The sequence below is a fragment of the Eulemur rufifrons genome, chromosome 17 (assembly GCF_041146395.1).
Source record: "Eulemur rufifrons isolate Redbay chromosome 17, OSU_ERuf_1, whole genome shotgun sequence".
In the NCBI taxonomy this organism is placed as follows: domain Eukaryota; kingdom Metazoa; phylum Chordata; class Mammalia; order Primates; family Lemuridae; genus Eulemur; species Eulemur rufifrons.
The window spans coordinates 21,506,189-21,522,388 of record NC_090999.1 but is presented as its reverse complement, the minus strand read 5'-3'; the positions used below and the strand labels follow the sequence as shown (position 1 = coordinate 21,522,388).

Here is a 16,200-nt window from a genome sequence, read left to right as displayed (position 1 = left end):
CCTACTGCCTCAGCCTCCCGAGTAGCTGGGACTACAGGCATGTGCCACCATGCCCGGCTAATTTTTTGTATATGTATATTTTAGTTGTCCATATAATTTCTTTCTATTTTTAGTAGAGACGGGGTCTCACTCTTGCTCAGGCTGGTCTCGAACTCCTGACCTCGAGCGATCCACCCGCCTCGGCCTCCCAGAGTGCTAGGATTACAGGCGTGAGCCACTGCGCCCGGCCTGGTTTATTTATATTTAACTTTGCCTTTGTAAAAGGCAAAACCTCTCATGCCTGTAATCCCAGCAACTCAGGAGGCTGAGGCAGGAGGATCACTTGAGGCCAGGAGTTTGAGACCAGCCTGGGCAACACAGCAAGACTCCATCTCCAAAAAAAGTATTAAGTTTGCCCAAAGAACTAAAAATAATAAGATTACCAAGAAAGGCAAACCTATTTCAAAGCCATTTTTATTAAGAAACTCTGGGAGAGTGAAACTATGTCCCAATTGTTCATCTTAAATTCTAGGTCTTAGTTAACCTTACCTTCTGAAGCTTACTTTTCCTGCCATTGGAGTTTTCTGTTTCCTTAGTGAGTAGTCATTCTAGAGTTCCTTGGGAGAAGTCATTAAAAAAACAGTTAAAGGCAAAGGAAAACGGATGTCAGAAAGTACATGTCACGTCAGTTGGAGGAAACCAGGAAATGAGCCGCTTTGTTCGTCAGTTTGTATTTAACTTACGACACGGAATCTATCTCAAAGAAACACTCAGCATAGAGCTGTTTGCAGAAGGGAGTTTATGGCAGTACTGTTGGAATAGTGAACATTTAGAAATCAATTAAATGTCTGTCATTACAGAACTGAATAAGTAACTTTTTTGTTCATCTGTGAAATACTTTGCAGCCATTAGAAAAAGTGAGGTATCTTCCTCTGAAGCAGGTTAGAGAAAATATTTAAACATTTTTAAATATTAAAAAAGAAGAGTGAAGTAGAGGTAAATGCACCCATATGGGGAGGTCCCCAAGACACAGTTAAGTGGAAAAACAACTCCCAGAACAATGTATGCGGCATGATCCTTTTGCAATAGAAGTCTGTATTACACATGTGCACGTGTGTGCGTGCAAACGCACAGAATGGGGACGCAAGATCGGGTACCAAGCTCCAGGCCTGGTGACCTTGAGGGAAGGATGTGATGTCGGTGAGGATGACAGGTGTCTTTTATATTATAATTTGCTTTCTAGAATTGATTCTTTTTTCTTTTTCTTTTTTTTTTTTTTTTTGAGACAGAGTCTCACTTTGTTGCCCAGGCTAGAGTGAGTGCCGTGGCCTCAGCCTAGCTCAGAGCAACCTCAAACTCCTGGGCTCAAGGGAACCTCCTGTCTCAGCCTCCCGAGTAGCTGGGACTACAGGCATGCACCACCATGCCCGGCTAATTTTTTTCTATATATATATTTTAGCTGTCCATATAATTTCTTTCTATTTTTTAGTAGAGATGGGGTCTCGCTCTTGCTCAGGCTGGTCTCGAACTCCTGAGCTCAAACGATCTGCCCACCTCGGCCTCCCAGAGTGCTAGGATTACAGGCGTGAGCCACCGCGCCCGGCCTTAGAATTGATTCTTGTTTGAATCTTTTACAATAAGAATGCGTTCATGTTACTTGGGTAATTTTGGGGAGATCATTTGATGGATTTTATCCCTCCTGAAAATAAGAAGTGCAAAGTTCATAATGATGTGTTGAAATTCTTCTGTGAGTAGCTCTTTGGCGTCTGACCTCATCCCATCCCCCTTCAAGAGCTAAGAAGCCAAGAGAGATGATTTCTGTGACGACTCCTCAAATTCATGGTCAGGTCACTGAACTAGTTTGACTTTTTTTCCCCCTACCCTAACCACAGGAGGGTTCTCGCCCTGTCTCTTGAGAGCAGATCTACCATCTCCTCTTCACCTCATTATTTTCCTCAGCAAGACTGCTCCTGGCCATTGTGTCTACTGGTGACTTAATCCTTCCTGTCTAAAGTCTCCCGGCTGTGAAAGGAGTGTAGGGTCAGCTCTGACTAAATTACTTACTTGGCCAAAGGATGCTAATGAAGAGTTCAGAGTCCTATTGGCAATTAAAACAATTCTTACTTGATGACTTGGTTGATTTACCCCGAGAAAAGGGAAGTCCTGTGAACCTGAATATATACCAGACTCCTCTAGAGAAGGTTGAACCAAGCAAACTCTTCCTACCATGTGTTTTTTTTATCTATTGCTGATAACTATTTCATCAATTTCTTACGACTTGATGGCTTCCATCTGCTCTACGTGGCATCAGCTGGGATGACCGGAAGCCGAAGGATTCACTTTCACGATGGCTTCCTCATGTGCCTGGCAAACCGGTGCTGACTGTGCACTGGGAGCTCAGCCAGGGTTGTGGGCCGGGGGCCTCAGTTCCTTTCTGGGTGGGGCTCTCCGCAGGATGCTTGAGTTTCCTCACAGCGCCGTGGCTGGGTTGCCAGAGTAAGCATCCCAAGAGAACAAAGCAGATGTGCATGATATTTTACAACCTACTCCTGGAAGTCACATAATGTTAATTCTACCATACCCCATTGGTTGAGGTCCAGAGGCTGACTCAGGTTGAACAGGAGAGGATATAGTTTCCACCTCTTGATTGGGGGCAGAGCGGTGATGGTGGTGGGTGGTGGGATGGCAAGATTTTAAAAGAGCACACAACCTTTTTGGTACCAGGGACTGGTTTCATGGAAGACAGTTTTCCCACAAACTGGGGGTGGAGAGCTGGGGTGTCGTGGGTCGGGGGCAGGGTGGTGTGGAGCTCTGGCAGGGGTGCGCAGCCTGTTTCCTAACAGGCCATGGACCAGTACAGGGCCACGGCCCAGCGGGGTTGGGGATTGCAGAGGTAGATCATCTATCTTGTGGCCCTGGTTTTGAGAGACAGCATACACAGGGTTGGTTACTGGATCTGAAATAGAATAGTTCAGTATTTCAGTAGCTAAGCAAACATGAAGACTGAGAAATGAATCTTCCCATATTTTCCTCAATCAGATCTTCTATAGTTTGGTTGAAAATGAATTTTCTGGAATCCAAAACACTTACCTTCAAATGTAAATGCAAAATCTCTTTTTTTTAGCCTAACCAATCAAAAAACTCTTCAAAGAAACCCAACCCAATTCAACATCAACTTAAGGATTGTTTATTACTTATTTGACATTTTGATTGATTTAAACATCTCTTTCATAAGAGAGGGAAATAGAGAATTATAGCCCACTATCCTATTTATTTATTAAGTGGTAAATAAGCGGTACTTTGTATCAACAAAGTGGTACAAGGTAATAGTTTACTGGGATTTTAAGTGAAATAAGATATTGTCATTATGATTATTATGAACATAACTATGTCACCTATTAGGATAACTTTGTTGTCTCCTATTTTGGTATGAAGAAATCCAGTTGAAATCATATCTTCTATCTTTAATTAATTAAATTTTGGTAAAACCCTGTTGCTTTTTTGTATGGTTTAAATATACTGTATTCAGAAGAGACTTCCTTGTTCAGTTAAAAATTCATTCATAATATTTTCTGAATTTTGTTAGTGAATTGATAGGAAGGGTTTTGGTGGTGAGAAGGTGACCGAGTAGGAGCAAACATGGAAGGGGACTGTTTTGGGCAATCTCAGGAGAGAATTGTAAAAAGTGCCATCAGGTGCTGAAGAGCTTTTGGAAAGGGGGCTATGTAAATGCAAAGTAATAAAGAAATTTTATCTTCTAAAGTTGCTAGGAGATGAGAAAAGACCCTGTAGCCTATTGGCCCAGTGATGTACCTTGAGAGGAGCTCCTCTGCCCTGCAGCAGGTGGGACAGAGAGGAAGCCAGCGCTCTGCTTCTTTATAGGGGACAGAGCAGAAAACCAGTTAGGCAATTCCCTGTTGGCTACGGACGGTGGCCATGGGCAGCTGTCACTCTCTACTGATATAGCACATTTATAGAAATGAAACTAAATAAAGTATGGTGACAGTTGGAGAGGGAGATGTTTGGATTGGCACCGGGGCAAAGTGAGCGAGCAAATGGATTCAATGTGTGTCGGGGGAAGAAAAAAGAGAAGAGCAAATAGGCAAATCTATAGCAACAGAAAGTAGATTAGTGTTTGCTAAAGGGAAATGACTGCTAGTGGGTGTGTATTTTTTGGAGGAGGTGATGAAAATGTTCTCAAATCGATTATGGTGATGGTTGCGCAATGTTGTGAATATACTAAAAACCATTTGTACAATTTAAATAGGTGAATCATATGGTATATGAATTAAATATCAAGAACTGATATTTTGAAAATGTAAATCTAAAACTGAATATAAATAAAATACATATATATGTAGATTTTTTAAAAATTCATGCTGCATAGAAAAAACTCATACAGCATCTACATGTCCACCACTGTATCCCTAGTCTAACTCCCAAATCATGTAACTTCTTTTGTTAGTTTCTCCTGAATCTTCCAGGGTGTTTTAAATGCATATATAAGCAAATATGAGTATATATTCTCTCATTCTTCCCTTTCTTACAAAAAAGGTGGCATATTACAGAAACTGTTCTGCTCTTTGTATTTTTCTATACAATGTATGTTAGAGATTGTTCCACATTAGCACACAGAAAGCTTTCTCATTCATTTTCATAGTTCATGGTCTTCCATTCTGTGGATGTTCTACAGTTTATTTAGCCAGTCTTCTACTGATGAACCTATAGGTTATTTCCAATCGTTTACAAACAATTCTACAATAACATCCATGTACATATGTCATTTCATACACTGGCAGATCAATCTGGAAGATAAATCCACAGAAGTGGAGTTGCTAGATCAAAAGGTAATACATTCATGATTTTGATAGATATTATCAAATTGCCCTCCATTTTGCACTCCCACCAGCAATGTGTAACAGTTCTGATTTCCCCATACTTTTGTCCATATGTTACGTTGCCAAACTTGTCAGTTGAAGTGGAGAAATGGTATTATCAACATAGTTCTAATGTTTTCTTTTATTATGAATTAAGTCAAGCATTTTTTCATATTTAAGAGCAAATTGTATTTATTTTTCTGTAAACTGTCTGTTAATGTTTTGTGCCCATTTTTTTCCCATTTGCCACATGGCTTGGCTTTGTGATTTTTTTCCCATGTAGGTGATCTTAATTTTTATGAAATCACATTTATCAATGTTTTCTTTTATGGTCCTGGATTTTGGGTGATGGTTAGAAAAGCTTCTCATCTCCAGGGTTATAAAACAATCCACCCAGTGTTCTTCTGGTACTTTTATAGTTTATTTACTAGGTGTTTTGAAATGTTTATAAAAATAAAAAGTTGAAAGAAAAAGGAAACCAGCTAGCAATATTGAAGATGAACACTTATTAAGAATCTATCTAGTGAGCTGGGTGCAGTGGCTGGTGCCTGTGGTCCCAGCTACTCGGAAGGCTGAGATAGGAGAATCACTTGAGTCCAGGAGTTCAGGGTTGCTGTGAGCTGTGATTGCAGCTGTGAATAGCCACTGCACTCCAGCCTGGGTAACATAGTGAGACCCTATCTCTAAACCAATCAATCAATCAATCAATCTAGCAAGATTTAAGACTAGCATGCAAAGACATCTGTAGAAAATAGGTGATTGTATATAAGTAAAGATTAACTACTTTTAACAATAATAACAATTAAATGCCATTGTATCTTTAACCAGTGAAAATGTTCTCTTGTATATCAGGAGTGATATTTTGTAATATTTATCAGAGAAATCTTGAAGAGTTCTCAGGTTTGAACTTTGTGCAATTCTAGAAAGGAAAAGAGGTGGGGTCTATTTTCCCACTCATTGAATCTGGACACACCTTGGGCTTATTTTGACAGGTAGAATGTGGCACAAGTAACACTCTACAACTTCTGAGTCTTGCAGCTCCTCTTCCTCTTGGAAACCAGATGCCATTTCAAAAAGACTGGGCCAGCCTGCCAGAGACATGTGGAATATACGGCCTGCACCAATTTCCACTTGTGTGAGTGAGGCCACGTTAAACTAATCAGCTCAAGTCAAGCTGCAGTGTGACTACAGCCAAATGAGTGACCCCATGAGAGCCCAGGAGAAGAACAGCCCAGCTGAGTCCAGCCCAAACTGCTGAACCACAGAATAACAAGCAAATGCAACAGTTGCTGGGCCGGGCGCGGTGGCTCACGCCTGTAATTCTAACACTCTGGGAGGCCGAGGAGGGTGGATCGCTCAAGGTCAGGAGTTCGAGACCAGCCTGAGCAAGAGCGAGACCCCGTCTCTACAAAAAAATAGAAAGAAATTATCTGGCCAACTAAAATATATATAGAAAAAATTAGCCGGGCATGGTGGCGCATGCCTGTAGTCCCAGCTACTTGGGAGGCTGAGGCAGTAGGATCGCTTAAGCCCAGGAGTTTGAGATTGCTGTGAGCTAGGCTGACGCCATGGCACTCACTCTAGCCAGGGCAACAAAGCGACACTCTGTCTCAAAAAAAAAAAAAAAAAACCAGTTGCTGTTTTAAGCTACTGTTTGGAGGTATGGTTTGTTATACAGCAATAAATAACTACACGAGTGTTTTTTGGAGGGAGTTATGAATAAAGAAAAAGATAATCTAAAATAATGAAAGATAGGTTAGCTTTTGTTCACTGATTTGTTCATTCACATCTCCATGCAGAAAGGATTCAAGGCTGCTGTAGTAGGCAGACCCTAGGGTGACCCTGGCCTTTATGATTCTTGTCTTCTGGTGTTCACTCGAGTATGGGATGACGGGTTTCTGACCAACAATATGGCAACAGGGATGGGATGTCATTCCCGTGATTATGTTGCATGCTTTAAAACTCCATGGTGCCAGCAGATGCACCCTAGGGGTTCTCCTTGCTGGCTTGAGGAGTAAGCAGCCACACTGGGGAAGCTACTGTCAGTCTCTAGAAGCTGAGGGTGGCCTCCAGCAACAGTCACCAAGAAACAGAAGGCCTCAGTTCTACAACCACAAGAAAATGCGTTCTACCAACAACCTAAGGAAGCTTGGAAGCCAATCGTCTCCCAGCTGTGCCTCCAGATGAGAGTGCAGTTCAGCTGACACCCTGTCTGCAGCCTGTGAGTCCCACGGCAGAGGATCGAGTATGCCATGCCGGATGCCTGGCCCACAGAAGCTGTGAGCTGGGAAGCACGTGCTATTGGATGCACAGTGCAGAACACTGATACAGTTGCTCAGGGAGTGTCGGCATCCAATCCTTTGACAGGAAAGCAAACTTTATCCCTAAAAGAAAAAAAAAAATGTGTGGTTTGTGAAAAGAAGGCGGCATTCTACAGCTTTAGAAAGTCATGTCTTTCTTATCACACCCTGATTTGTTTAAAATCCTGGACAGGAGAGCATTTATTTTCATAGTTGACTCAAGGAATTGAGAGTAAGGAGAGAGGCAGGAGAGAAGGAGAGGCAGGGAACAGTGAAATGTATACATATGTGAGGAGCTCTTTTCTAGTAGCAATGAATAAGCTATTCAGTTTCCACTGAGCTGAGAAGAGAGTTCAAGTGCAACAAGAGGATAGTGGATTATAACCTAAACCTGAAATAAACTTCATGAAGTTAACTTTCATCTAAAACTTCTGGATCACATTAAAGGCCCTTACTTATAAGTTGAGAGATGCTTGATCTACAGGTCGATCACTTTCTGTATTCTGCCTCATAGAGACTAATAATTAAGGATGTAGCTTAGAAGTTTAGATTTCCAGATGATCATGGTGGAAAGATACTAAACTTTACCTGGTAAAAACATGAAATCTTGCCTTTAGACTTCTAGGACTAATGAGTAAGCAGTCAGAATTGTGAATTGTTCTATCTCTTTTAGAGTTCCTTAAACTGTATAATTCTGGAATTTGTGTGACAGAATGCTGTGTAAACAAAGAACTAAAATAATTTTTATAGCTTATCTAGTTTGTGTATTCCTTTGATGTTTATTTTGTTTCCTCACTATAGTGTTCAATGAAAGTAAATAAAAATGTCATGCTCTACATTTCTTTCAAACTTTAAATTCTAGCCCAATATATTCGTTTTTAAAAAAGCATATTATCCTGAAAATATGTTAGTTTCTCATCACCTTCCTGTGAATAAACCTTGCTGCAAGCGTTTTAATCTAAAAATGAAAAGCACAAATTACAAAAAGTACACTTTCAATGCAAATCTTTTTTTCTCAAAAATATATTACCTTGAGACATACTCCTAGCCAAACTTAAAGATGCATAATTTTTTTTTAGTAACAGATTTATTAAATATAATTTATATACCACAAAATTCACCCTGGTAAAGTGTAGAATTCAGGTCTTATGTTTAAGTCTTTAATCCATTTTGAGTAGATTTTTGTATATCGTATGAGATAAAGGTCCAATTTCATTCTTCTGCAGGTGGATATCTAGTTTTCTCACCACCATTTATTGAAGATACTATTCTTTTTCCAATGTGTGTTCTCAGCACCATTGTCAAAGATCAGTTGACTATAGATGCGTGGATTTATTTTTGGACTCTCTTACTCCGTTCCATTCGTCTATATGTCTGTTTTCAAGTTTAGTACCATACTGTTTTGATTACTATAGCTTTGTAATATATTTTGAAGTCAGGAAGTGTGATACCTCCTGCTTTGTTCTTCTTGCTCAAGATTGCTTTGGCTATTTGGGTTTGTTTTGTTTTGTTTTGTGTTTTTGGCTCCATATAAATTTTATGTTATTTATTTATTTTTTTGAGACAGAGTCTCACTCTGTTGCCCAGGCTAGAGTGCCGTGGTGTCAGCCTAGCTCACAGCAACTTCAAACTCTTGGGCTCAAGCAATCCTACTGCCTCAGCCTGCCGAGTAGCTGGGACTACAGGCATGCGCCACCATGCCCGGCTAATTTTTTCTATATATATTTAGTTGTCCAGATAATTTCTTTCTATTTTTTAGTAGAGACTGGGTCTCGCTCTTGCTCAGGCTGGTCTCAAACTCCTGACCTTGAGCGATCCTCCCACCTCCGCCTTCCAGAGTGCTAGGATTACAGGTGTGAGCCACTGCGCCAGGCCTCCATATGAATTTTAGAATTGTTTTTTCTACTTCTGAAAAGAATGCCATTGAGATTTTGATAGGGATTGCATTGAATCTGTAGATCACTTTGGGTATTATGGACATTTTAACAATATTAGTATTTCCAGTTTATAAATGTGGAATGTTTTTCCATTTATTTATGTCTTCTTTAATTTCATTCATCAATGTTTTATAACTTTCAATGACTACTTTTAAATTATTTGTGTTTTTATTATTGAATTTTGAGAGTTCTTTATATATTCTAGATACAAGTTCTTTATGAAATATATGATTTACAAAAATTTTCTCCATTACATGGGTTTTCTTTTTGTTTTCTTAGTGATATCATTTGAAGTACATATTCTTAATGGAGTTCTTTTAATGATGTCCAATATATCTCTCTTTTGTTATGTCACTTGTGCTTTCGATATATATCTAAGAAACCATCACCTAATCTAAGATCATGAAAATTTACACCTATGTTTTCTTCTAAACATTTTATATTTTTAACTCTTACTTTTAGATCTTAGATCCATTTTGAGTTAATTTTTATACACAGTATGAGGTAGGGATTCAACTTCATCGTGGATGTGGATAAGTAGTTGTCCCTGCACCATTTGTCAAAAAGGTTCTTCTTTTCCCATTGACCTGTCTTGTCTTGTCACCTTTGTTCAAAATCAACTGACCATAAATGTAAGCATGTATTTCTCTTAACACTTTGTTTGTTTTAAAGTCTATTTTATCTGATATTAGTATAGCCACTCCAGATTTTTTATGGCTGCTGTTTGATGATATATATTTTACCATCTTTTTATTTTTAATCTATTTGTATTGATGGCATAACAAATTACTAAAAGTTTAATGGCTTAAAACAACACATGGTACTATCTCATTTCCATAGGACAGGAGTGTGGTGTATCTTAACTGGGTCCTCTTGCTTAGGGTCTTGCAAGGTTGTAATCAAGGTGTTGGCTGAGCTACATTCTCATCTTGAGCTTTGGGTTCTCTTCCAAGCTCACCATATTGTTGGCAGGGACTAAAGAACTGTGACTTCCTGAAAAATGGGTGAGGAAAAAAATACTAGAAAAACTCAGAAAAAAAATAAGAGCAACAAAGTTGTATATAAAATCTCAATAATTTGAAGAGTGTGGTATGAGTAGATGAATAGACAGACCATGAACATATATTTTTGTGGATAAGGCTGTTTGTTTATTAATTAGACAGGGCCTTTTATGTATTAATTAATTAGAGACAGGGCCTTGCTCTGTTGCCCAGGCTGGGGTGCAGTGGCACGATCATAGCTCACTGTAACCTTGAACTCCTGGATGATCTTGCCCCCTCAGCGTCCTGAGTAGCTAGGACTACAGACAAGCACCACTAATTTTTAAAAATTTATTGTAGAGACAGGGTCTCTTTATGTCGTCTAGGCTGGTCTGGAATTCCTGGCCTCAAGTGATCCTATGGCCTCAGCCTCCCAAAGTGCTGGGATTACTGGTGTGAGTCACCATGCCCAGCCTGTTATATTTATTATAGCATTGTTTGTAACAGCAAAGGACTGTAAACAACCTAAATGTCCATCAACAGGGAATTTTAGTGTATGTTTGTACAACAGAATATGATGCAGCTGAAACAAATCATGAAGAGGTTAGTAAGTACTGATCTAGAATGCTCTCCAACATAAGTGAGAAGAAAATTAAGATACAAAACACCATGTATGTGCTATTATTTGCATAAAAGAGAAAAAAACATTTTCATATTTGCTTTAATATATGCTTAAAAAATCTCTGGAAGGATATACCAAGAAAGTAATATTAGTGGTTACCTATTTGTGTGTGTGTATGTGTGCATGCAAGTATTTTAGTACCTATTACTGCATAACAAATTATTCCAAATTTAGGACCTCAAAACAACAAATATTTATTATTCCACAGTTTCTGTAGGTCAGGAATTTGAGAACGGCTTTGCTGAGTGGTACTGGCTCAGAATCTTTCACTAGATTCTTATTCAAGATGTTGACCAGGGCTGTAGTCAATTGAAGGCTTGACTGGGGCTGCAAGATTTGCTTCCAAGATGGATCACTCACATGGCTGTTGGCAGGAGGCCTCAGTTCCTCCCCACCTGGAGCTGCTTGCATGTCTTCATGATATGGCAGCTGGCTTCTCCCGGAGTGAATAATGAGTTGTGGTGGTGGTGGTGGTGGTGGAAGGAGTAGGGGAGAGAAAGAAGCTGCAAAGACTTTTTTTTTAAATTCTTTTTTTATTTTGAGACAGAGTCTCGTTCCGTCACCTGGGCTAGAGTGCCATGGCATCAGCCTAGCTCACAGCAACCTCAAACTCCTGGGCTCGAGAGATCCTCCTGCCTCAGCCTTCCGGGTAGCCAGGATTACAGAAACACACCACCACGCCTGGATAATTTTTTCTATTTTTAGTAGAGATGGAGTCTTGCTCTAGTTCAGGCTGGTCTCGAACTCCTGAGCTCAAGTGATCCTCCCACCTGGGCCTCCCAGAGTGCTAGGATTACAGGCGTGAGCCACCACACCCAGCCTGCAAAAACTTCATGACCTAGTCTGAGAAGCTACAGTCATGTTGGTCACGTTCTATTCATTTGAAGAGATTCACTAAGTCTGGCCCACACTCCAGGGGAAGGGAATTGGGCTTCACATTTTGAGGAGAGGAGTATCAGACCATTTGCTGACATATTTAAAAACCTCCAGGGGAGAGGAAGGGGGGATTGGGGGGCGAACAACCTGGTGAACAGGGGCAAGGCTGGGAGGTCAATTTTCATTATACACATCTTTATAGTCTTTGAACTATTTAATACTTGACTATATTCATCAGACAACAAATTAAGTTCATTTGATGTACAAAGTAACATACTTTAAGCTACAGTATTTGATAAAACTGGAAGAGAGATGAAGGAAAAAGTTGAAGAGGACATGAATGGGAGAAATTGGTGGAGGTGAAATTGCCCTTTGCCCAGATAGATAAGAGAAAGGGAAGGTCTACTTGGTGCTCACCCTGCACCTCCCCTCCCCTCATTTAGCATTCTCACTTTCCAGGGCAGGAGTTTTGGATAATGGATTGGTGGAGGGGGAAGAACCTTTCTAAACTACTCTTTAGCCACAGCCTGTGATCACAGTTTATTTTAAATAATACTGGATGGCACAAATGCCGTTTCTGGATAATGTTTTACTTCACAAGCACAACCCTTGCACTCCTCCAAACCCCCTCTCAGGTCTGACAGCTACTATTTACCATATTTTGCGCAACTGTCAAGCAAGCCAAGAGGATTTAGCCTAGTAATTACAATGAGAGAGATTTACCGTGTACAAAAACGTGGCATGAAACCCAACAGGTTTATTGTCTCTATAAAAAGATCGTCAAAGGTCGAGTCATATTAATGTGTGCAGTACTAACTGTACTCACCGCGCCCTGGTCACTTTCCAGAACAAGGCGGAGGCAAGGAAAGAAAAGTGTTTTACAAACAAAACTAGTCAATTTGTTCTAAATTCTCTACTCCTAGAAAACACTAAAAGTCCACTTTCAAGCCATTTAGATGCAGCTGCTCCTTTTGCAGGGCAGAGCGCGCGCCCTCTCCTAGCCCCAGAAGAGAGCAAGTCCTGCCTGTCCGCCGTGGGGACCCAGGAGTCCAAGCGGGATCCCGGCATCACGGCCGAGGAGCCACCTCCGAAGACCGTGGTGACGGGGGTGCCAAGGGCGCAGCTTGAGGCCGAGCCGTGAACACCCCCGAGTGGCCTCCCCCGATTCGTGGGGGGCCTTGCCAGTCTCTGGCTCCAGTCTGGGTAGTGAGGGGCGAAGGGGCAGGCGGACGGAGGGAGGGCACGTCTCGGGTGCGGGACTGTAGGCCAGGGGGGCGAAGGAACGCAAACGAAAGGGCGAGCACCCAGGGCCAGGGACGGGGGTGGGTGACGGCCCCCGCGTACCCCCGCCGCCGCCGAGTCCCCGCCCGCCGCTTCCGGCGCCCTCACGGCCCGCCCCGCCCCGCGCCGACTCTGCCACATCCTCCGGTGACGTCAGCCGGGGCCGCCATATTGGGAAGGCGCCGCCGCCTCCTCCTCAACCTCTTCCTCCTCCTCCGCCTCGGAGCTGGGGCTGTCTTGGGGGCCGCGGCCGCAGGCAGGAAGCCCCCCCCGCTCCCGCCCCGCCGGCGCCCGGCCAGCCAGCTTCTCCGCGACCCGTCTCTCCATGACTGCCCCGAGCCCTGCTGCCGACGGACGTCGCCCCAGCGCCCGGATTTAACACGGAAGCCCGCGTCGGAGGCCGCGGGGGGAGGAGGAGGGAGACCTGGTCGGTCCCACGTCCCTCTCGGCCCGGCGCGGCGCCTCGGCCGGAGCCATGACCTCGCTGACCCAGCGCAGCTCGGGCCTGGTGCAGCGGCGCACCGAGGCCTCCCGCAACGCCGCCGACAAGGAGCGGGCGGCGGGCGGCGGCGCCGGCAACGGCGAGGACGACGCGCAGAGCCGTCGCGACGAGCAGGACGACGACGACAAGGGCGACTCCAAGGAAACGCGGCTGACCCTGATGGAGGAGGTGCTCCTGCTGGGCCTCAAGGACCGCGAGGTGCGGGCGCGGCGGGCAGGGCGGGGGGCGGTGGCGCGGGGCCCGGGCGCCAGGTGGGCCCCAGGTGGGCCCCAGGTGGGCGCCCGGTCTCCGGCCCGCGCACCTGCCCTTCTTGCTCCCGAGCCCCGTGCCAGGTGGCGCCCAGCTTGCCTCGAGGAGTGTCGGAGTTGGTTGCTCTCCTGCGCAGCTCAGGGCTTTCCAGGTCCTCCCCTTAGAGTTGCTTGGATTCTTCCTTACCCCTTTCACAGTCGCTCTTTTCCTTTCGACACCCCGGCAGTCTGTTTCTTCCTCGCCTTTTCCTGCGTGTTTGACCTGTGTAGACCCCAGGGTGCAAGTCCAACCTGGAGTCTGCCTCGTAGACTGAAACACTTAGAGCCACCAGTGCCCCGAACTCTTGGGTTTTGCGACCTGGGAGGGGTCCTCGGATCCGCTTACTGAGGGCTTTTTGAAAGAAAAACAACTTCAATTAAGGTGTACTGTTTGGAATTATGAAAAATTTCGGTGAAATGGTAATGGAGGAAAAAGTTATTTTACTTAGTAAAGTTAAAAGTCAAGCAGAACTCTCATGAACCTTCCTGGCAAATGACTTTCTAGGTGAACTTGCTTTGGGTGAAAGATTACTTTTTTTATCGCTTTTAAATTTTATCAGTTGACTATTCATAAGAAAGTCTTGCCATCTTAAAGGGCTTTTTTGTGAAGTGCTTAAAATGCTAGGTTTGTGATTTGATGAAAGGCCTCGAAGCTTCAGGTAGGTTAAAGTTGAGATAAATATTTCTTTGTGGTCTGACTTTTAAAACGTTTATTTTCACCTCACTGTCCAAAATTTTCACATAGAGAGAAAAATTGGAAAAGTGCTACAGTGAACAGCTGTGTACGTACTCACTTTCTATAATAGATTCTGTAATTAAACATTTTGCTACATTTACCTTATGACATATCCATCTTCAAAAGTGATTATTTTTAAAGATTATGGATAGACTGTCAGACAGATGAATGGATATTCTGTGAATCATGTATGGTGAGGTGGTCCCAGAAGCTTATTTTATCTCTGTGCAAATTATGACAGTATGTTTTGAGAGTCAGACACAAAAGTATCTTAAGTTTTGTTTTGATTTTTAAGAAAGTTTTCCAAATTCACAAAGATGGGCAAAAAAATTTCATCCTCATGAACTCTTCCCAGTTCACTGAAACTTATCAGATATGGGTGAGTTTTATATGGATTGTTCATGGACTCCTAGTATTTAGGAATCTAATGAACTAAAAGTTCCCCCTGATATTGCATCTGCAATATCTTGGTTTCCCATTTCTCATATTTTAATAATTTTTTTTTTTTTTTTTGAGATACGGTATCTCTGTTGCCCAGGCTAGAGTGCAGTGGCATTATCATAGCTCACTGTAATCTGAAACTCCTGGGCTCAAGCAATCCTCTTGTCTGAGCCTCCCAAATAGCTGGGATTACAGGTGTGCACCATCCTGCCCAGCTGATTTTTCTATTTTTTTTTTTTTTTTGTGTGTGTGTAGAGACAGGTCTCACTCTGTTGTCCAGGCTTAATAACAATCATCTTGAAAAAAGTTGATGTCCCTCTTGCTATGAAAGGGGCCCAATACATGTTGAATTACTGAATTGTGATTATAAAGCAGGCTATGTGTGAAATTGCTTTTTGTTCTTTGTATGAAAAAACAAATGTATAGTGTCCTAGTGATGTGATTTTAGAAAGTATTCCACTTTTTTTTTTTTTTTTTGAGACAGAGTCTCACTTTGTTGCCCAGGCTAGAGTGAGTGCCGTGGCGTCAGCCTAGCTCACAGCAACCTCAAACTCCTGAGCTCAAGCGATCCTCCTGTCTCAGCCTCCCGAGTAGCTGGGACTACAGGCATGCACCACATGCCCGGCTAATTTTTTCTATATATATTTTTAGCTGTCCATATAATTTCTTTTTATTTTTAGTAGAGATGGGATCTTGCTCTTGCTCAGGCTGGTCTCGAACTCCTGAGCTCAAATGATCCGCCCACCTCGGCCTCCCAGAGTGCTAGGATTACAGGCGTCAGCCACCGTGCCCGGCCTGTATTCCACTTTTTTAGGCTTCACAATTTAGAATCTTGGCTATACACAGTTTTCTTTAAGTCTTTTTCTTTTGGGACGAAAGTAACATTACTATACGTGTTTTAGAAAATACAAAAAAAAAAAAAAAAAAAAAGAAAAAAACCCCATATTCCTGAGTGAACATTTTGAAAATGTTCATAGTTTTTCTGTGTGGATAAAACCGTAAAACTCAGGCTTGCTTTTTTTTTTTTTTTTTTTAAAACTAAATAACTAGGTTCTGGTGTTCTGAGTCACACTGAGAAGTTACAGTGAGAAAGTACCTTTTTGTTTTTTCAAGTATGTGTTACTCTAAATGTTTAAGCTAAAGTATATTAACATCGCTATTTTTCTCTGATTGGTTTTCATGAAGATAATTTAAAGAATTTGTTGAAGTTTAATGGTACTTACACAATTTAGACAATTTAAAGTTCTTTGATGGCAGATAACTGAAACCATCTGTTGTGCTTGTGGAAGGAGTCACTCGCTATAGTTTGCAAGTCACGGCCA

The 16,200-nt window shown here is 42.3% G+C and overlaps 1 protein-coding gene across 1 annotated transcript in view; it reads left to right on the top strand.

Annotated features, from left to right (window-relative positions):
* Positions 1–13,080: 13,080 nt before the first annotated feature.
* Positions 13,081–16,200, top strand: part of GOLPH3 (golgi phosphoprotein 3) — a 51,594-nt gene continuing 48,474 nt past the window's right edge. Inside the window, exon 1 of the mRNA XM_069491944.1 lies at positions 13,081–13,612. Coding sequence (XP_069348045.1) covers positions 13,388–13,612 — 225 coding nt within the window. The 5' untranslated portion in view covers positions 13,081–13,387. The remainder of the gene's footprint in view (positions 13,613–16,200) is intronic.